This window comes from Nicotiana tabacum, chromosome 3 (assembly GCF_000715075.1).
Source record: "Nicotiana tabacum cultivar K326 chromosome 3, ASM71507v2, whole genome shotgun sequence".
Lineage (NCBI taxonomy): Eukaryota > Viridiplantae > Streptophyta > Magnoliopsida > Solanales > Solanaceae > Nicotiana > Nicotiana tabacum.
In genome coordinates, this window is record NC_134082.1 from 9,079,803 (window position 1) to 9,102,726 (window position 22,924).

A 22,924-nucleotide genomic window follows, 5' to 3' on the forward strand; every position below is an offset into this window, starting at 1 on the left:
CTCCGTGTACCTTAACACAAGCATCCTCAAAGATGGTTTCCTAAACAATTCCCACCCTCATTAGGTCTTTAAATATATCTAGTTGGGCCTCAGCATAAATCCACTCCTCGTACAAATCTCCGAGAATATCAGGAAACCAGAAGTACGGGAAGAGGATGGTCGAGCCAGTAATTGGGCATTCTCGACTACAAGAACGACGACTCAATCACAAAGGCCAAAAGCCTTTCTCTCTCCAATTCTCTAATCCATTCATCAAGGCGCTCCTCATTGAGCCTCTCCATCTCCAAGGCACTTTATCGCTTGGAACGAAGAACATGGATCACGATCTCCAAAGCCTCTGCCTTCCTTAAAGCCCCAGACTGAGCTAACTCTGCCTTCTTAAGATACTCTACCTTCTCAGTGACCTCACCGCACAAAACATCTGCCTTGAATTGACATTCTTTGATCTCGGCATTCAGTGAGACCACCTGGCTTGGAGATCGTCGCATTGGGCTTCAACCCCCTTGCTGACCTCGAGCTCGTCTTATTTGGTTCTTAACGTTCCCTCAAGAATGCTGCATTTTGCGATGACCCTAATCAACTCGTCATAATTCTCCTTCAGTTCGTTCCAAAGAGCCTAAAAAATGCCGCTCGCACCAAACCGTCTACAAATCTTGGGGTGCTTGCCACGGTACTCATGGTATTTTTGCTCCATCTTCAGAAAAATAGCCTTACGCCTCTCCTTTCTTCGGGCACTCTTAATTTCCAAAACCACATTCTTAAAAAAAAGAGAACAAAAAGTAAGAACGAAGCACAAAACATTGAACTTGAGAAATAAAAGTCAAAAAGCTTACCCTGAGAGCGATGTCAGCTATGCTCCTTGATAGGGTAGCATCATCCAGTTTTTCAAGGGTTTTTCCCTCCACGTAGGAATAGAGGGGACCTAGGGAAGGAACCACGTCTCTGTATTCAGTAGTAAATCTCGATCTATGGGGATCACAATAGTCCATATGGACCCATCCAGTTTCACTTCGAGCCGGGTAAACCCTTCCCCGTCATCTTCATCTCATCGGTGTCAAGATCAGAACCCATCTCATAGCCATCCTCGGCAATGCCTTTGCCTCTCCCATCGACCGATGAAGAAGGACCATCACCCGGTCGTGAGGTCGATGGCTCATCTTGCCGTAAAGTATTAAAAACCCTCGCAGACGGTCCCTCAAATTCCATCGTGGCATTAGGAAATGAAACACCCTCTGTGGCCTTAATCGATGGCGGAATCTCAGACAATAACTCGTCATCATTCTCAAATACTATGGTTGATATTTCGCGTATGACGTAATCGTCCACTGTCGAATCTATGGCTCGGGTAACCCCATCACCGACGTCAACCGACCTTCTTTTACGGGGAACCAAATTCTCACTGCTCGGCGATGACTCCCCTTCCTCATCCACAAGACGATAAGTATCTGCATGTGGAGAAGAAACTGATGCAGAGGCAGCAGTATATGGGGTCGATGAACGAGCGAACCTGGCCGTGATTGAGGTAGGAACAAAAGCAGATGATCGAGCTAGCCTAGCTGCGGTCACAAGGGGAATAGACACCGAAGAAAAGGTGGCCTTCCTCTTATGAAATGTATAAGGAAGAGCCTTCAGCCTCCTCGAAGATCCTCGAACAGAAAAAAAAGATTGAAGGTTATCACCTGTCACGCCCCAAACCTGAAGAGTTGTGGCCGGCACCAGGTGCCATACTCGGCCCTAGCATACCACTCTGTAACTGTGAACTCTGGAAGGGTAACCCTCAACTTAGGCCGATGAGGCCATATTTTGAATCATCTGAAAATAACGTCTACAACCAGCAATATCAACTAAACATCTACATAAGGCTAGTAAAGTCACAATACTAATATATAAAATGTACAGGACTCGTCTACAAGCCTCTAGGGATAACTGAACTGTGTCATGGTCGGGACAGGGCCTCGACCTACCCATCAATCCTGTATATATAAAATAGACTCAAAGGTATAGACCTGGTAACTCCAGGGAAGTGGAGCTTACTAACCAAGCTAATATTTTGCTCTATCTATTGGGAAGGTCTATCCAGCTATCTATAAGGACTTGCAGGCGTGAAAAGCATCATCCCTGGCTAAAAGGACGTTAGTACGAAATAATGTACCGAGTATGTAAGGCAACGGAATAAGTAAAAACTAAAACTGAACTAATAATATAATAACTGAAAGTAACTGGGAGTCAAAGATAATCTAAAGATGTGCTTACCTGTTGATATTGACTCAACTCTCTCAATATAGTAAGTAAAATAGTTGTTCGACCCTATAAGGCTCGGTATGTGTATAACTGCTCTGCCGTAGTAGACTCGTTCATAGGCGCTCGGACATACTAGCTCTGTATCTCGGCCATTCTAGGCTCTCTCATAGGTGCTCGGCCACAATAGGCTCGATATATAACTTACCATCTGAGTAGAGGTTGCCCAATAGGGGTCTGCCCACCGATTCTAGGCTCTCTCATGTGTATATATATATATCAACTTTTGAAAAGTCAAAGAGGTGCTAGCTTGGCACCCTAGCATTGGCCCTTCTTCCGATGCTTATATCTTTTTATCCATATGTCGTATGGATGAACGGTTAATAGATTTAGAAATGATATTCCAAGACCTTCAATTCGGTATATAATATGTCCTAAAGAGACCTCATATAACAAACGAAATATATTGCTAAAAAAACTTTAGTGACACACCTACTTGTCGCCTATGCAATCTGCGTAGTCTCGCGAAATTGAAAGCATCTCTCTACTCTAATGTTTTATCAATGAACGGTTTAATCCGTTGGAAAATAGACTCATATATATTCAATTTTGTAGGTAGATCATTCCATAATTCCAAGTGCATTGGGATAAATGCTCAGCTATATTTGACCTAATTTTCAGCATATTTATGAATGTAACTTGTGATGATCTTTGCCAACTTTTGTTCCCCAACTCGCTTAACTTCAAAACATAACACACGACTATCACAATACTAAAATACCTCATAACATAATCTCCTTATCATTTTGTGCACCCTAGTCTCACCCCAAAAGTACATGTTATAACATTCCCAACTTGTCAACTTTTGACAAAACTTATTTTCTTCCATTCGTTTAGCTTCCAAGCCTTCCAACCCTCTTGGTACTTGTAGTTCATGATCTTAAATATTTGTAACCTCTAAGTTAATATGATTAAATTACTTTATGTACTTTCAAAGATGATCTCATTTCTAATCTTACATCAATTGACTTACGACGTACTCTCATGTATGAAAATAAGGGTTGTAACATCATTCTCCCTTTGGAACATTCGTCCTCGAATGTTGATTGATATGCTTATCAATATCATTACCTATAGCTATTACGAATAATTTAGTATTGTCCTTGACATCTAGGCAACTTTTCTTTGAATAAATTCAAAGGCCGGGTCATTCCCCCCTTTAGGCCTCTTTCTCGCACCATGACCTGTGGTCGAAATCCTTCCAATATCGTTACTATTGCTCCCTTTTGTCGTGCAGCTTGTACGACTCTATCCCTGTATGTGTGCCTATGAGACTCTTCTCTCATTCTTCCTCCATATTTTAGCCAATATCTAGGCCTCATTTTGGGAACATATACAGAATTATGACAAGTTGTTCCTGCTGGTATATATATATATTATGGGATCGTGTGGCACGCCGTCCACTTATATATGATATTATGGGATCGTGTGGCACGCCGTCCACTTATATATATATATATATATATATATATATATATATATATATATATATATATATATATATATATATATATATATATATATATATATATATATTCTTAAGGCTTTACTATATATAGGTAGGTTATACTATAACATAACACTTACTTTAGTTTATCATTACCGAGGTCTGCTATCCAACTCCAGGTTACTCTCTCGCTACTTATCATATATGTATAAATCTAAGTCCTTTAATGTTTCCTCACTAAGATTGACGGCCTAATCTCATCTCATACTTTGTAACTTTTATCCTTCCATTTTTGATTCACCTTAATGTTGATCCATAATCTACCACTGATAAACCTCTTACGTAATACATTGTCACTAGGGCTCACATTTACATAGGGGAACATCTGAAGTTATTTGGATGATCCACCTAGGGACGATACTATACTTCAATAACCATATTTCGTCGCATCCCAATGTGATTTATCTTATGGGAGTATTCAATCTCATGTAATTCATGAAATTCCTTCTCTTTGAATAATTACTCAATCGAAAGCCTAAATGTCATCCTCTTAACATTTATCACAATTACAACCTTATTCTATTACTAGGGCAGCATTCCTTCTTTTCTATATGCTCCTAGTCTTAAACTCCTCCGAGTTCATTCAAGGTGTACTGAGTTTTTTATAACTTACGGGAACCATCAACTCTATTGTTTTGATGTGTTTAATCCCGAGGGCTTACCTATTGTCGTCACCTTCTCACTTACCTTTTCTTATCCTTACTCTCGTCTACCTAAAACCTTGTTGCTCTACCATACTTTAGCTTGCGACCTACACATATCTATTTATACTACTCGCAACCTTCCTTTAACATGATAGCACCATAGATTTCCTTATGTTATTCTGGAACCTCAAGCGAGACATCACATTGTCTCTAACTCTTCTTTACTCTCTTAACTAGACCTGTCGGTCTCTTGGTACCTAGATACCATAGGCTAGAAGATATGCCACTGACGACACAAATAACTAAATCACAACGCTTCTAACCCTCTATTTGAAGTCTGGACTATTCACAACCTTCTGCACTTGAGTATCTCGTACCTTCTTCACCTTTAACTTACTTATCTTTAAATATAGCATCATATTTTCTGTATCTTTCATAACTACCCTTCAACATAGGTGGAATTCACATCCACAATTTGAAGCTCTACTATAATACTTACATCTATGGTGCATAAACAATCTAGCGGAGCTTCATACTTACTCCTTATGAGACTGGTACTTTTCTAACTGGCTTTATCACAGAGTCGTTATAGAATATGATTGTTGTACTATCTCTCTTGTACCTCTGATATTAAAGGTAATTTTGTAGTGTTTTGAATTACGATTTGTATATTTAGCTGGATCTAATAATAAGACTCGTAATTCACTTAGTTGATGTAACTCTTTAGTTTCATCTTCTCTCCCAACCTTTAACTAGGCTTAAACTATCTTCCGATCTGCGGCTAAGGGTATTAGTTATTACTTTTGCCTTTGGTGGACGCTATGGAACATCCATAATATAATCTTCTAATAATTCAAGCCTTTGTCTGTGAGGTGGACTCAATTCTTTCTTTTAACTTATACCGGAGTCTCCTATAGCTGTAGGAATGTCAACATATATGATGCATGGATAATACTCTGAAATCTTAAGTGCATTTATAATGTAATTAACTCTGGGTCATTGATCGAATAATTCCTTGCGTGCATTCTCAGCTTTCTTTAAAAAGTAAGCAATTATTTTTCCTGGTCGTTCTGCCACTTGTTACATGAGTACTTGGCGTATCTTAGTGCCCACACCTATTGGAATTTCGTGCAACTCATATGATCTCGAATATTAATTTTTTTCCCCATTCGTTAGCCACGATAGGTGCCACTTTCTTATGGAGTGATACAATGTTGTAGTGAGACTGTTGTTATAAGATCATTTCCTCTTTAGGTCACTATGCTTAGCTTGAAGCCTTCTTCCTTATTTTTTCAGCTAGTCTTTCGTTGCGGTGCTTAGGGAAGACCATCTGACTCTTGTAAAGCTGCGAGCTTATTACATTGTATACCCCACGGAATTTATGATGTTCTTACTCGCCTATCATTAAGAATAAACTGCAGTGAGAAAGCGACTATGAGATCAAAACAACAAATATATGTATTTAGGAACACACCGGCCAAGGAAGAAGCAGGCCCGAATCTCTTGAGAAAGCTCGGCCACTCGTGAATCCCTACAGTGTGAGGCAGACTGGCCAACCCAATCGTGAATGTCACCGACCAAAGGAGGGGGCGTGATCTTGGCTGTACGAAGAAGAGACAAAATTTCAGCCTACGACTAAAACAGGCAAATCAAATGCTTTTGACAAAAAATAGATACTTACGGGCGTAATTCCAAGTCTCAGGGGCATTGGTCACCACGTCGTCGATTTTGATGAAAAAGTAGTTGAGCCAGAACTGGCGATTTGCCTTGTCATCCATCTTCACCAACAGGCATTTACCTCCTCAGTGGTGAAGGTGCAACATTATCCCCCTATTGAAACTAGGGGCGAAGAGATGCATCAAATGGCGGAGAGATGCATCGATCCCGGCCAACTCCGCAAATTTTGTAAATATCTTGATGAGCTTGTAGATGTATGGAGAGAGTTGGGTCGGGGAAACGCCACAGTAGCGGCAAAATTCCTCCACCAATGGGAGAAGAGGAAGGGTATAACCGACGTAGAAGGGATATGCATAGAACGCGCAATACCTGGGGCGGTGTGTTTGTACCACATCACGCCCTGCTGGGACCAAATCGATGTGGGCAGGAATGTTGAATTTTCCCCAAAGCTCAGCGAGATCGACCTCTTTCATCGCTGACTCCGATACCTCAAACTCGCCTTCAGGCACCTTCAAAAAGTCGGACCTAACTTTTTCACTACGAGGGATTATTTCCTCCACCATAGGAAAATTCTCATCTTCAATGGCGATAGAGACACTATCAGCATGAGGGGGCATATGCACCGCTAAAAGGATAGGGTCAGTTGCCATACTAGAACTAGAGGATACATTAACCATATTTTTGAGAGATGATATTTTAAGTACAGAAGGGTTGGAAGCAATTGGAATCACCAGAACCAGGGGAATAGATACACAATAATGAAGTAAAGAGAAGAAGACACAAGGATTTGATATGACGAATAGAGAAGAAGACACATGGATTCAATATGAAGAATATGCAAAACATGAACGAATGGCCTCATGTCCCTATTTATAAGAGTTCAAGCGTCAAAACCAAGAAATCAGGCAATCGTTACCCAACACAGGTATCGAAACGGTAGAGGCACGTGAAACGACATAAAACATTGGGAAAATGCGCCATAATGATGCATGATGTCATGACGTCATCCTGAAGCAGAAACGATGTGACCCCGAAAGTTGCAGCTCACAAAAGGTCATGTCTTCATCTCGTCTAAAGCATCGTTGCTCGACTTACTCGTCCAATTTTGCCGACCACGATAAACAGAATCCGCTCATCAAGGTCGTATGAGGTCGGCCTTAATAAGCGGAGGGACTAACTGTATAGGTCGAAATCTGTCTCAGTACTTAGTGCAAAGTAACATCCCGGGAAGAATCAGCCGAGGTCGATCAAGAGATAGCGACGCTCGTGGTCAAGATGCAAACGATGGTCGATGTCGAGCACCGGAAAAAGAGCTATAACGGCTAGTTTATTAGAATAGGATATTGAAGAGAATATTCCATTGGATATTCTCTGTATATGTACTATTAGGGTTTATTGGGGGTATGTCTCATATAAATAGAAAAAAGGTCAATGAATGAGGGAATGTAATATTCAATTGAGAAGAACACTTTTCAAAAGAAGATTCTCTCTGGCAAAGATACAAACTTTACATTTTCATCAATATTCTCACTCACATTATTTCATACTTTTCCATCAGATCCAAGAATAGTCTAAATATTCTAGGATTTATCTGTCACTCATCATTGTGAAGAGGAACAATCATCTAATTCATTTATTATTGGGTGAATCACTCCTCCTATTTATTTAAATTTCATTTATTATTATTTATTGCTAGTTAATCCTTCATTACTGTTCATACCCTTTGGAATATTAAATGTATATTACTGTCAATTTCCCACTAACTCGATCGCACGTTATCCGTGCTTTCAAGATCTAGTACATGAAAAAAGTCGTGATCAAAGAACAATTTGTATGGCTCTCAAAATATAAAAAATATCATTTCTTTTGAGGCAAGGGGAGTATTAAGTATGATCAATTGTTATGAACAAAGACAGATCTATTATATAACGTATGAATTCACGTAAAATCAATAATTTTTACTCAGACTCTATATCTATTTTAATAAATACACTAATTATCTAATAATATTTTACTATAAATTTAGTTATTACGTTATATATTAATTTGAGATCTTCCTCGCCATCCATATACTTTAAATCTTGAATTCGCATCAGCATACATGATTTTGTACAAATTAACCTTATAAAAAAAATGGTTTTGTACAAATTAATGTGTCTAATTGAGAGCTTGTGAAATGAAAGGGTCAGAAATACAGAGAGATATCAAGTGTTTCTGAGTCAAAAAGAAAAGAAACTAAAAGACCACGCCTCCAGGTGGTTCTACTACCCACGGGAAAAAATCTCCTCTTTCACTATACCAAACTCAGCAATATATAACTCGAGCTCGACCCGGCATTTCACGTGATCTCTCGTTTCTATCATTCAGATACTTGTCGTAAGAAAAGCTGCGGACGATGGCTGGTAATTACGGGTACGACGGCGGCGTATCTGACCCGCCGCCTACTGACGGAGGATACGGCGGCTCTGGCGGTGATGGATACAGTGGATCGGGCGGAAATGGATACGACGGCTCAGGCACTGGTGGATACGGTGGCTGGGGAGGCACTGGTGGATACGGTGGTTCAGGAGGCAGTGGTGGATATGATAGTTCCAGCGGCGGAGGATATGGTGGCTCCGGTGTCGGTGGACATGGTGATTTTGAAGGCAGTGGATACGGTGGTCCTGGAGGAGGTGGATATGCATCGGGCAACAGAGGGGGATATGGTGGATCGGGCAACGGAGGGGGATATGGTGGATCGAGCAGCAGAGGGGGATATGGTGGATCAGGTGGTGGAAAATATGGTGCGGGAGGGGGTAGTTACGGAGGCAGCACTGGAGGATATGGTAACAGTGATAGAGGCGGTGGAAGAGGAAGTGGAGGATATGGTGGCGGTGGTTCCCATAATCAAGGTACTAGACTATCCTTGTTCCAAATTTTGTAGAATAAATTATCATAAGATATAAATTATGAGTTTAATAAGTTATCATGAGATATATACATGCAAAGGCGTATCTAGGATTTAAGATTGATGGATTCAACCTTCATGGTTTCTAGCATTGAACTCACTATATTTTAAAAATTATGGGTTCAAATCTAAAATTTGTTGCAGTTTAATGAGATTTTACGCTCCGTGTCGGATCCCAGTGCCGAAAGGCTATTTTGTACATTTATGAGATTACTAATTAATATTTATCAAGAGATTTACCTGTAATACTAGAATACCCATAGAACTCAAAACTCATAAACTGGTCTATATTGAGAATGGTTTCTTATCCATATATGTCGAAATTGACAGGTGGTGGTGGATATCAAGGAGGAGATCGTGGTGGTAGCGGTGGAAGAGGTGGTGGTCGCAGTGGAGGAAGTGGGAGGGATGGTGATTGGCGTTGCCCTAATCCAAGGTAAGGTTTTCAGTATCCTTCTTGATTCTTTTGGAGTTTCTGCTTATTATCATCAACTAGTATTAGAACTCATGCATCGTTAGAACCCACGCATCGCATGCAGACAATATCAAAGAATATTAATGATATCAAATATGTTATTTAGCTTCCTTAAGAACAACAACAACAAAAATGGGGTCTGGGAAGAGCAGTGTGTACGCAGACCTTACCCCTACCTTATAGAGATAGAGAGGTTGTTTCCACTAGACCCTCGGCTCAAGGAACAGTGGAAATAAAGCAACAAGTAGCAAGCAATAGTAACAACAATGTATTATGGTAACCACGCGAATGACGTAGCAAATAATAGTAAAGAACTATGAATAAAATAATACAAAAATAGTTCTAGTTCTACCGGTAAGCCTAGGAGGAACACACTACTATCTATCAACCTACAACCCTAATTCTCGACCTCCGCACCTTTCTATCATGGGTTATATCCTCGGTAAGCTGGAGCAATAACACGTCTAGCCCAATTACCTCTCTCCAATACTTCTTAGGTCTACTCATTCCCTTCCTCAAACATGCCATGGACAACCTCTCACACCTCTTGACCGGAGCATCTGTGTCTCTTCTCTTCATGTCCGAACTATCTCATTCTTGATTCCTGTAACTTGTCCTCCGCAGGTGACACTCGTACCTTATCCCTAATAACTTCATTCCTAATATTGTCCTTCCTGGTATGTTCACATCTCCATCTCCACATCCTCATTTCGACTACTTTCAACTTCTGGACATGAGACTTCTTGACGGGCCATCGCTCAGCCCCATACGACAGAGTCAGTCTAACCACTGCTCTGTAAAACTTGCCTTTAAGTTCAGGTGGCACATTCTTATCACACAAAACCTCCTAGGCGAGCCTCCATCTCATCCACCCCGCTCCAATACGATGAGTAACATCCTCGTCAATCTCCCCGTTGCCTTGAATAATAGATCCAAGATACTTGAAAGTATCTCTTTTGGGGACGACTTGAGTACCAATATTCACTTCCACTCCTTCTTCATGCTTCCCATCACTGAACTTGCACTCCAAGCACACAGTTTTTGACCTACTCAACTTGAAACACTTAGACTCCAGCGTCTGTCTCCAAACTTCCAGCCTAGCGTTAACTCCGTCTCGCGTCTCGTCAATCAGGACTATGTCATCATATTGCTTCCTTAAGAATATTAAATCATATTGCTTTAACAAAATTTCAATTGTTGCATTTTTTTCTCAATAAAATGTACCTAATAAGAAAATCTCTATAAATTAAAGGAGGCGCATCATATAGTCATAGAGTAACTTTGAATTATAATTTGTTCCTTTTCTTTTTGTTACTTCCATTATCAAATTATCGATCATATTTTTCAAAAATTTCCAAATGCTCCTATTAATTAAAAACAGGCTAAAAATGTAACCTGCAAGCATTACCCAATAGCAGAATGTACCTCACATTTAGAGAAAGTGAGTCTGCGTTCAATTAACCCCAAATTCATTTTCAAACCTTGCGTTTATCATTGTTTCCCATCTTTTAAAAAACGAAATGAAAACCATTTTTAACCCATTGCTTGTGCATGCTCAAGTTTATTTTTGCCTTTTGCTTAGTGTGTATTGAATTGAAGGCGAGTGACTTAGGTTAGGGGATTCCACGAGTTAAGCTTAAAGCAGAGTTCATTTGCTCAGTTACTTTCAAAGCAGAAGAAAGGAACATGAACCCCATCATAAAACTTGAACCCAAAAAATAGAAAGGAAAGGAGACTCTACATATTTTTAGGTTTAGCTATTCAACAAAAAATTGGATTGGATGGTTGAGCAATCTTTAGTCCCAATTCCTAACTGATCTTATTTTTAGAAGAAAAAAAAACTCTGGAAAAGGGTAAAATTAATTTCTGAGAAAAGTTAACGTTGTAAAATCATTGACTTCAAAGATTGTGCAACTTTGACTTTTATTCTTGTTGCATGAATCTTCAGCATAATCAATTCAAAGAACCCTCAAAGAAGCATTTTACGGTTAATGCTGACAATTCCCAATACTCAACATGAATGATAACCTTGAAATTGAAAATCTATTCTGTGCAACACTGATACACCTAAACAGCCTAGAAAATCACATTAAATATCTGCATGTTTCCTTGTACGTTCTTCAATTGTTGTATTGTAAATCATCAAATACAACCAGAGCAAAGCAAAGAAAAGAAGTTATAGATCTTAGCGGTAATTAACTTGATTGGTCATAGAAGTATTTCAAAACATGCTATTACATGGAGATTCCTTTATACATGTATATTATAAATAGTTGCAAGATGAAAACAGGATCTAGCTAAAAGACTTCTATTATTAAAGTCATTCCTACATAAATAAATTATATAGCTCATCGAATAATCTTAAAGAAACAATCTACAAATTAAAAGCTACCAAGGATATCTGATGGTGGTGAGTTTGTTTTTCCTGCTGCCAAAAATAAGTATCATGGAGCTAAAGCATACTGGACATAGTTTCAAATTAAATTTAAAAAAATTAGAGCTGAAACTAATAGAAGTATAATGAAGATTAATTAAGAGAATCATTTAGAGCAAGTTAATCAATTATGAACAATAAATCTTAAGAGGCTAAAAGAGAATTTAGTTTTAGAAGGTTTGAATTCAATACGTGTCTTGAGAAGTTTGTTTTCATGGTCTTCCTCTCGCCATCGCCAATATGTTCTAGATAGTGCCATGCATATTCATGTAAATCTCAACATTGTATGCTTGAAATACACAAGAGAAATTTAAGATAGAAATTGGCAAGAAAATTGCAATTCTTATCGCTGCATAATGAGTGGAAGTTGCGGAACATTGATTTTATCTGTCAATATAGGAGTGTGTATAAGAGGTTATAAAGTTGGTACTTCATTTTAATTCAAATTCCAAAGTCATATCAGTTCGTTACGAACAATTCTTTTTAGTTGAAAACAAGGGTAAAGGGTCAAATTTGCCTATGAACTATGCGAAATGGAACAAATTTGCCGATTTTTGAGGGCTGCGGTTGGTCCTTTAGGGTTAACCCCAGATGGGTTCTAGGTCATGAAGAAATGATTAACAAAGGGATTCTTGAACATAGGGTGTGATTGGTTTTATATCCACAATCCACATTATATCTGCCTAAAGACAACAAGTGGCTATGCTTTTCAAAGTTCAGTGCAACTTTATTTTGATTGCCTTTGTCTTCATTACAAGCTCTAATTATGTCCATATCATTCTATGAAAAACAGCATTTTGTGAACTGATGATCGAAATTGAATCCAGCTTGATGTGTTCTCAATTTCTATGGAGTTTTGTGAAGTATTAGTATGAAAGTTATATTCTCTTGGGTTTAATTAGCTATTCAGTATCTCATTTGAACTATGAAATAATAGCTGTTTTAATTTCCTGTCTGAAATTACTAATTATGGCATATTTGAATGTAGTTGTGGGAACTTGAACTTTGCTAGAAGAGTTGAGTGCAATAAATGTGGTGCACCTTCGCCGGGGGGTAATGATGATCGTGGTAGCAGAGGTGGTAGCGGTTATGGTAGAGGTGGAAGTGGTGGGGGATATGGAAATAATCGAGGGGGAAGGGGTGATAATTATGATAGAGGGAGTGGAGGAAGCAATAGGAATGGCCCGTATGCTGGTAATCAGGGAAGAGCTGATGGTGGTTATGGTCAGGGTCCTCCAGCTGCTCGTCCATCTTATGGAGGCCCTGATAGCAGCTATCCACCACCGTCCAATACTTACGGTGGCAACTCAGACTATGCCCCTGATGCAGTTCCTCCGCCAGCAAGTTACAGTGGTGCACCTCCATCATATCCCCCTTCACATGCTAGTGCTGTTGGCTATGGTCGGAATATACAATCTGACGCACGTGGTGATGGTCGGGGTGGCCCACAAGGAGGATATGATGGGGGATATGGTGGTGGTCCTCGAAAAGAAGTAGGTAGTCATGTCAGTGCTGAGGCTCCAGCGAAGGTCAAGCAGTGTGATGAGCATTGTGGAGATTCTTGTGACAACTCAAGAATATACATCTCAAATTTGCCCCCTGATGTCACCATTGAAGAACTCCAAGAGCTTTTTGGAAGCATTGGACAAGTAATATGAAATTTCTTTTGGTTATGATTTCCGTTTCAGGTTTATTTTTTACTGTTAGCAGTACATTATTTTTCTTTATTTCACAACTCCATGTTGTTCATTGTGGTATTGGTTCTTGGAGCATGAAGATAACATATCTGGATACTTAGTATTCTGATGTTTTGTCTTTTACTGATCGTAGAAATATTGCCTTGGCTTTATCATCAGAAGAAGTGATAGATTTTTGTGACTAGCTGGTAGTCTATGCCTTAGAATGATGCTTAATTCCTTTCTCATTAATCTGTAGGTGGCAAGAATCAAGCAAAAACGAGGTTACAAAGACCAGTGGCCTTGGAGCATAAAGATATATACAGATGAAAAAGGAAATAACAAAGGAGATGCAGTATTGTCATATGAAGATCCTTCTGCAGCGCACTCAGCTGGAGGCTTTTTTAATAGTAAAAAACTAGAACGGTTATTGTTTTTTTTGACCTTATGCAGTAAATACCTTACCTGCTAACCATGAATATGTTTACCAGATTATGACGTCAGAGGTTATAAGATCAGTGTTGCAATGGCTGAGAAGTCTGCACCAAAGGATCCTTCAGCGTATGGTTCTGGGTAAGTCACATGATGTTATCCTTTGATCAATCTTCTTTTGAATTAATTACTTTCATTTCACGTGACTTCCAGCTTTTGCTGTTGTTCCTCATTTATGTTAAGAGTGCACATATATCTTTGAATGCCTTGGCATGTATGCAGAGTTAACACGTCTTTAATGAGATTATGGGATTGTCTATGTGCTAGTTGGTACAGTTTGATCGTTTTGTAATTGTCTCTACTTGGTGGAAACCGCCAGTCGTTTGGTTTTTTGTACCATCTTTTTTGCTCTTATCTAAGTACTTTGCTAGTGGTTGGGGTTTTGGACCATTGCTGTAGTATACTTACGTGTGGTGAGGACCATAATAATTTCCAGCTGGTTGAACCAGTATGCCTTGTAAACCATAATTCTTTCATATTAGCCTTGACAAAGCCTAAGCGGCATAACTTTTTAAACAATCATGTTTTTATATTTTTTGAAGAATTTGCAAGATTGAGCAATCATGGATGTCTTTATTACTGGTAATGATTGTCTTTTGTATTACTTGCAGTTATGTTTACATCTAAATAGTTTTTTTCTAATTAATGTTACAAGTATTATTTACAAATTTTCACTTTAGTTACTAGTGATCTTATAACGGCTGGTGACCGGTCCGGGATGAATGCGCCAACCTACATGGGAATTCCTTTTTTTTTTTTTGGAGATTCTATAGTGGAGTTCAATTTATTTTTCAAACAGTCAAGTCTAATTTTAAGTCCTAGCTGCTATAAAAATGATGTTTGTAACATTATGCTTAGGTGCAGGTCACACCGAACTGGTTTTAACCCCCTTAGTCTCGCAGAATATGTTCATCACCATGGATTAAACTGGAAGTATCAAGTTGAGGGTGTGTCGTCTTATGTATTATACTTCCTTTACCTAGTGTTTTCAAACGTTTTATCCATTTAACCCTCAGTCTGCCTGCACCTACAAACACTCCTTATTGGTGATCCTGAAGCTTTCGACAGCATCCTAACGTGTTGCTATCAGCTTTAACCGCTCGCCTGGTCCTTCTCTAGCCTCTTGTAATCAATCCCCAACGAAATATCACTTTGTGCTCTTGTTATTAATTTCTTAATTTTTAGCTTAAAGTGGGCGAATTGTCTAATCTATTGGTCTGGTGGTTTCATTATGTTTATGGGTTAGATAATGTGAGGGAGTTAAGTGTTTATTGTGAACTCTGAGGGTGTATATTTGTGTCCGCCTAGAGTAAAATATCTCTAAGAAGATGGTAACGTGGATCCTTTATGCTGACTTTTTTTATTGATTGATAGGGGCCGTGGTCGAGGCGGATATGGTGGTGACCGGCGCAGAGATAACTATGGTTCTGGTCCAGACAGAAACTTTCGTGGTGGAAACCGTTCACGTCCCTACTGAAAATCAGCCAGACAATCTATGTACTAAAAATATGTGGTGGGAGGGTTTTTTAATTAGTTCCATTCCATGATATACTACTCCCTTAGCTGGAGACAAAGAGGTAGGTTGTTCACTCACTCTGAGCAATACCCTTTTTCTCCTTGCTGTCTGCTACTTCAAGGGGTTTCCCCAGATTGAAGCTTTGATTAATGTGAACTATTATGTGAATGTTTTTATAGAGGCGAGTGGATGTTCTGCAAAATGCTGCTAAGGTAGGTTGAAATGTTCAGGTGAGTGCTGCTTCTTTGAAAAATCTAAAATGCTCCATTAATTCAAGCTGATTGATAATGTTTCTGAATGTGTGTGCCTGTACATGCTGGCGTCTTCACATGATGCCAAATTTGATGTTTTGGGTGCATCTAGATTGTGTAGCACTTGCATTTTTCGAGCTATAATTCTCATTTCTATGGTTATTGCTAGTGTCCAGGTCCGAAATGATCATCTAGTTTAGAATCTGTCTTTTTTAGCCAGTACAAAGAATCTCGTACATCTTTTGAGATTGCTGAGCTGGGTTCTCAATCTGTGGCATTCTTGGTAGAGAAAAGAATCAGACTGTGGTTAGTCTTGCATTTTTTACAAGTTCAGAATGGAGTGGAGGAGTTTGAGATTCAGGATTGTCTCTTCCTCTCTATCCACTTCTCTTTTATGGTTTTACATTTCGTAAAATTGTGGTATTGGTAGACTGTTGATTGTTGACCTAGCTTCCCGTAGTCACAATGGTAGTGACTTGGAAACTTATGGTGAGAACGGAGAAGTAGGATGCTATAGCTGGTGTTTTTAATGAGGACGACTTAGCTCGATCAGGTGTCCAGGAGCTAATTTGATGTTCCTAGGGGTGGCATCTACACAACATTTTTAACGATTTTATCGACCTGAGAAGCCTTTGAAGAAGCATGGACCATGGAGGTGCTGAGTCCCCTCCTGTTGAGCTTTGCTACTGCCTACTAAATGCCCCGGCTATAGGAGTCTATCCGGAGTGGGCAGTATTATTAGTGTCTTAGTGGTCGATCTGTTCTTAATGGTGTACTTGGTTTGGTTCTTTGCTTCCAGAATAAAATGGATCCGATTATCACGAAAGTAGAGATTGGTCGATGAAGTAGGAGGAGGATCATTCTTTTCCTTTCCCTAGCAAAACCAAGCCCAGAGCTGCAGTGATGCGATATTCTTTTTGAAAAGATGCTCGAAATGCCCGACAGTTGAGCCAACGTTTTGCTATTGAGCTTTTTCTTATAGTCGGGGGGCGGATTTAGGGGGGCGAAAGGGGTTCCTTCGCCGAAATATTACACTTTATATAAGGCAAAATCTATTTTGTACCTCTATATATTATGTTTTGAATCCCCTTTGTCACAGCCCAAAAGTATAGTTTAGTGGTTAAGGGGGTTCAAAACCTTTGTAAGGTTATTGGTTCAATTTTCACTAGCTATAATTTTTTCCGACTTTTTTCTTTTTTGAATTCCCTTAGCAAAAATCATGTCTCCGCCACTGCGTGTAGTATGTTAGTAATGGAGATTTTGACAAACGTGTACTAAATACTAACAATGGCTACCCTCTTGTATTTCAAATTCTGAATCCGTCATTTTATTCTATCCATAAATGGTGAAGTTTTATCTAGATAATTTTGCAAATGCAAACTTAGAGGTTTATACGTTTCAGCCATGCATTATTTTACCTGTTCATCTTTTATAATCAAACCGATAATTATAAAAGTATTCAGGGTTCAAATTAAAGTTGAGTTATTATGAAAATGAAAAAGGGCCAAATTTACCGTTGTACTACTTAAAATTGAGCAATTATGTCCTCCGTTAAATTTGGGTGTAATAATATTTCATCGTTAACAAGAACTTTCCTTTTTATCCTTAATTTTAATGGAACATTAACTTAAAATTTTATTGTCAAAATGAAGGATAAATTTGATACTTTTTTAACAAAATTGAATACGTCGAGTTTAGCCATTTTATGTTAGAGCTTCATGCAACTGCAAATACAAGTTACAAGATGATGTACTAACAGTAAAGCATAGAATGGACAAAAAATAAAATAGAGGATGAAATTGAGCAATTTTAAATATAATATGGACAAATTTGGACCTTTTGTAAACCCAAAGACATGCCCTGAAATTTGGGCAAACTTGATTGTATGCTCAATGTTATGACAAACTATGAGATCACCGTGAAGGAAGAGCGGGTAAATAAGATACAAAGGGATCAGTAAAATCTAATCACCCTCTATAAGGTGAAAAGAATACCATAATACATCATCGAGATCAGACAAAATAAAAACAACAATTACAACCTTATTGCGAAGTGAGGTAATTTCATGTTTAAAGTTAACTCCCTTCCCAAAAACATTACAAACTAGCAAATTATCTACCATCTCAAGTATCTAAGTAAAAACTGAGAAAAGCTTGGGCAAGCACACATTATATCAAGTTTGTTAATGAAACTAAAGCAAAACATATGTAACAAACTAATTACTAAAGGTAACCTGTTCCGTATCCTTGAGATTCAACTGCATTTTTACAGGCTTTACCTGTTATTACGTTTATTCTGAGATTGTGTAAATGAATTACTAATGTGAGGAAAGCGAGCTAGATGGAATCAGGGGTGGCATAATGAAATGAAACTAAACAAGAAGGTAAAATGTTGTAAACCAACTCTGATTCAACCATTTTTAACACAGCTCATAGCAGAAATCAGCAGACAAAAGAGTAATTTGATGCACTCGTTATGGCCTAGCGGCCTAAACCTTGATGGACAAAGTTACCCATCTATCCAATACCTTTGGATATGAGAAGGTAGCAAGTACTCATAAATGAGAATAGGTAAAACCAAACTGGCATGAATCCTTATTAAAACCAAACCTGGTCACAGCAAAGCACATTTAGAACCAAAAGAATAAGATTTGATCCATAAAGGAGTCTTAATCATTTTCTCTCATCAAAATGCTAGCCATACAAGTATCAACTACCAAGTAAACAAATATTCAGAGGGCAAGTCCGCAGAATAAAATAGGTATCGCTAAACAAACCGAAACATTTAAACTCAAACTGCAAAACTTAACTCCGTCTATGCTCCAACAGCGTGAAATTGACTTGAACGGTGGATGAAACAACCAAGAAGTTTTAAGCAGTGGTTGCTGATTGAGCGGCCAGCCTTTTCCGTGCCTCCTCGATGATGGACAACTTAATACCTTTACCTTTAGGTAGTGAAACCCATGGCTTAGTACCCTTTCCAAGAGTGAAAACATTACCCAAACGGGTGGCAAATTCATGCCCCAATGCGTCCTGAATGTGGACAGTCTCGAAGCTACCCTTATGCTTCTCCCTGTTCTTGATAACACCGACACGTCCCCTGTTTCTACCTCCGGTAACCATCACAACATTCCCAACATCGAACTTGATGAAATCAACAATCTTATTGGATTCCAGGTCCAGCTTTATGGTATCGTTGGCTTTGATGAGAGGATCAGGATAGCGGATTGTTCTTCCGTCGTAAGTGTTCAGGTATGGAATTCCCTTCTGGCCAAACTGAATAGAGCGGACCTTGCAAAGCTTAAACTGCCAAAAGAAAAAAAAATCAAATAAGAGCAGTTTAACACTAATAAACACTTAAGAGGACAGAAAAGAACCTAACACATAAATTCATCACAAAAGCAAAAAGTTAGAATATTAAGCTACCTTGGCTTCCTCGTCCCTGACTGAGTGAAGACGGAATCGGCCCTTGGTGTCATAAAGGAGGCGGAAGTTTTCATTAGTCTTCGGAATTGAAACCACATCTGTGTACAGAAAATAGCATTATTCACTGTCAATGAGCTCAACCGGGCATAATACAAAGGAAAGAAATACAACAAACACCATCTGGTTCTTGAATCATAGACTTCTTTTGACAAATTGACCACCCCTGATTTGAAGATTCACACATCCATCAGATTCCCTCAACTCTAATTTATACAACACTCTGTCCTTTTTGAGAAACAATTCTCTTTTCTACACAACTTTAAGAATTTAAATTCATTTAGATATATAAAGAAATTAAACTTTAGTGTGATGTTTTCACTAGAAAACTAACTTTTCAACCATTGTATCAATATTTTTTTTCAGTGTCTCAATATAATACATAAATCAGATGTTCAAACACTGTAAAAAGCAAGACTTTCGTATAAGATGGAATGAAAGGAGTATAAGAAAAGATACCAAACCAACAAAAGATGTAGATAAAGTGTATTTACCCATGAAACCAGCTGGATAAGTCTTATCGGTTCTAACTTTGGAGTCAACCATAACTTGACGTTGCATCAAAATTGAGATCACCTCTCTGTATGTGAGAGCATACTTCAGCCTGTTTCGCAAGATAATGATCAACGGCAAGCATTCCCTTGATTTGTGTGGACCAGATGATGGCTTGGGAGCCTATAGAAGAAAAACAGAAAAATGTTCAGCTAATACATCCCCAAATCATCTAATACTACATAGAAAAGACTATGACCAAGAGGGTTAACTTACAAATGCTCCACCAAGCTTATCAAGCATCCAATGTTTCGGGGCATTGAGCCTCTTCAGATGTTTCTTCAACCCTCTAGCCTGTACATAAATGTAAACCCAAGTTCAGTAAATAAATCAAGCAATACATTTCCACAATGTAAAGCATCGCAGGGCATGCAATAGTGTGATGTATATAACAGAGCCAGGCAGCCATTTTATGGTCTAAGAAGATAACTAGACACGAACCACAGCAAATTATCTCAAGAAAGAATACTCTTTCATGTACACAAGGTTTGCAGAATTCACGAGCCATAACGAAGGGACAGAATTATAGTGCCCGAACCATTGAATGGGTAAACCCATTTTAAAACTATAAATTAAGTTATGTAAATCATGTACAGGAGTACAGGACAGGTCTCAACCCCATATAAACACTCATCTCTTTGATCTTCCCGAAAAAGATCAGGAAAAGGGCAATGGAACTGAGTACAATACCAAGACAATTAAACGTAAAAATACCGATCAGGACCCTATTACCTTCAAATCACATCTCTATCACAAAACTACATGCAGGTAGATTTAATATCACATAAAGTTTCACAAGCAAAAGATTACAAATACTAATACTATGCCTCAATTAGTTGGCTATATGAATCCTCATTGTCCATGTCGCTCCATTTAAACCCATCTCCGTCCAATACTATAGAAATTACTTTTTTCTAGAACCATCAGTTCCCTACAGTACATCTACAAAAAATTAAACAAGAAATTTTTTGCCTAAACCCATACCTTAAAAAAATGAAGATTAGGCCTATAGAGAAAAAACACAAATGAAACCTTATACAGATGCTTAAATCAAAAAACAATTCACATAATCTATTTCTTGATAACATGAATAACCACAGCAAAATTGAAACAAACCCAATAAGCCCTTCACAAAGAGTTCTATTTTTTCTGCAAACCCATTAATTAAAAAACTGTAATACACACATTTAGGTCTAAGAGAAAATTACCGTGTAACTCTATCTTATAAACATGAAAAAAATGACCTAACAAAAAATAAAAATAAAATAAATAAATAAACTGCCTGTTGGTGAGTTTCAGATTTTTCTACAAACCAATTAATTAAAAAACTGTGATATACACATTATAGGTCTAGAAAAAATCCCATGTAACTTAATCCTATAAAACATGAAAAAAAAATGTACAAACAACAAAACTAAATAAATAGAGGAAAAATAATGCCTGAACTTCATTGCTAAATTACAGATTTTTCTACAAACCCATTAATTAAAAAACTGCAATACAGACATTTTAGGTTAAGAAGAAAAATCCCATGTAACTCTATCCTGCAACACATAAAAAAAAAAAAAAAAAAAAAGTATAACAAATACTAAGCAAGGCCTAAAAGATCAACAAATAGATATATTTATTATGTATACCAAAAACTAATTAAGTGAAGAAATGGAGTATAGGAAAAACGAACCATTTTGGTGGTGTATGGATTTTCTGTCTTTTTTTCCTGCTTTTCAGTGAAGAAGACGAGAGAGCCACTTAAACCCTAGTTGTTTTGTTTAAGTACTTAACCTTTCTAGCCCTTTATCGCTTAGTTGGGCTGGGCTTTTATTGGGTTATTAATTTGGGCCTCCAACGAAATGATGATTCTCATAAAAGACGTTTTAGAGTAAAATTCACAAATAGCCACTTTTCAGCTCCAGTAAATGAAAAATAGTCCCTTTAATGGAATTCCTAACTTTCAAATTTGTAAAATTTAATGTGTTGTAGAAAATTAAAGACTCGTTGTGTATTTGTGGTAACATTATTGTTGGATTTTGTTGAACTTGATTGTTAAAAAGGGCAAAGTAGGTCTATTGATTTTTGAAAATTTTAGATTGAATCCAACTATTAGAAATTGTTAGAATACGTATCAAAATGTTGGTTATCAATTTGAAGTCATTTTGGATTATTTTATACAAATTTGGATGAATGTTAAAGTAAAACCATTTATGTGAAACTTTTAAGGAACTTCTGATTATCCGCAAGGAATTGTAAACAATTTGTTCCAAGGTTATAACACAACTTGTACTTAAGTTGTGACAATCCACGAGAACTCCCATTTAAAGAACGGAAAAGGTCCTAAAATACCCTTCTACTATTAGAAATTGTTTAATATTACCCTCCGTTATACTATTGGATCAGAAGAACTCTTACCGTCTTACTATTCAAACACATATACCCTTTCTTTGACGGATTGGACACGTGGGATGCATCCAAGGCTCTTGATCTATTTGGAGCCCGTTTGGCTTAGCTGATTTAGAGTAGCTGATAAGCATTAGGTGCTGAAAAGTACTTTTAAGTGCTGAAACTGATTTAAAAATAAGCAGTTACGTGTTTGGATAAAAGTGCTGAAATTAATAATAAGCAACTAAAGAACTGGGTATACGAAGAGTTTTGTTTTAAAAATAAATATTTTAGGGATAATATTTTGGTCAAACATAAAGTGCTTATAAGCTGAAATTTGATAAGTTAGGGGAGACCAACTTATGTTTGGTTTATAAGCACTTAACTTATAAGCACTTTTAATTTTACCAAACGCGTAAATAAGCCAAAAAGTGATTGTAAGCCAGTTTGACCAGCTTATAAGCTTAGACACACACTCTCTTAGTCTTAAATTAGACTCGACCCGCGACCCGACCCCATTACCCAAGACCCATAACCTAACCCTCTTCTTCTTCCACCTTATCCCCTCCATTTCCTTCATCTTCCACCACCACCTCC

General features: G+C 38.0%; 2 protein-coding genes across 3 annotated transcripts; one reads left to right on the plus strand and one right to left on the minus strand.

Moving 5' to 3' along the window:
- Nucleotides 1-8,388: 8,388 nt before the first annotated feature.
- On the plus strand, nt 8,389-17,282 carry LOC107807996 (transcription initiation factor TFIID subunit 15b). Of its 2 annotated transcripts, XR_001653039.2 has the most exons (7): nt 8,389-9,017; nt 9,404-9,509; nt 12,971-13,631; nt 13,918-14,068; nt 14,150-14,231; nt 15,525-15,727; nt 15,846-17,282. XR_001653039.2 is itself a non-coding variant. In XM_016632476.2 (6 exons), exons 1-6 carry the CDS (start codon nt 8,522-8,524, stop codon nt 15,625-15,627), a joined length of 1,599 nt encoding a protein of 532 aa, XP_016487962.2. In that variant the 5' UTR covers nt 8,389-8,521; the 3' UTR covers nt 15,628-15,964. The 2 variants fall into 2 exon arrangements, 1 of the variants encoding a protein (XP_016487962.2); XM_016632476.2 differs by having other exon boundaries at nt 15,525-15,964.
- A 1,206-nt stretch (nt 17,283-18,488) lies between these two features.
- On the minus strand, nt 18,489-21,729 carry LOC107807997 (small ribosomal subunit protein eS4-like). Its single transcript, XM_016632477.2, has 5 exons — nt 21,633-21,729; nt 20,168-20,245; nt 19,894-20,074; nt 19,343-19,440; nt 18,489-19,222 (listed from the first exon to the last, which is right to left on the minus strand). The coding sequence occupies exons 1-5, from the start codon at nt 21,633-21,635 to the stop codon at nt 18,788-18,790; spliced, it is 795 nt and encodes a 264-aa protein (XP_016487963.1). The 5' UTR covers nt 21,636-21,729; the 3' UTR covers nt 18,489-18,787.
- Between the last annotated feature and the right edge of the window lie 1,195 nt (nt 21,730-22,924).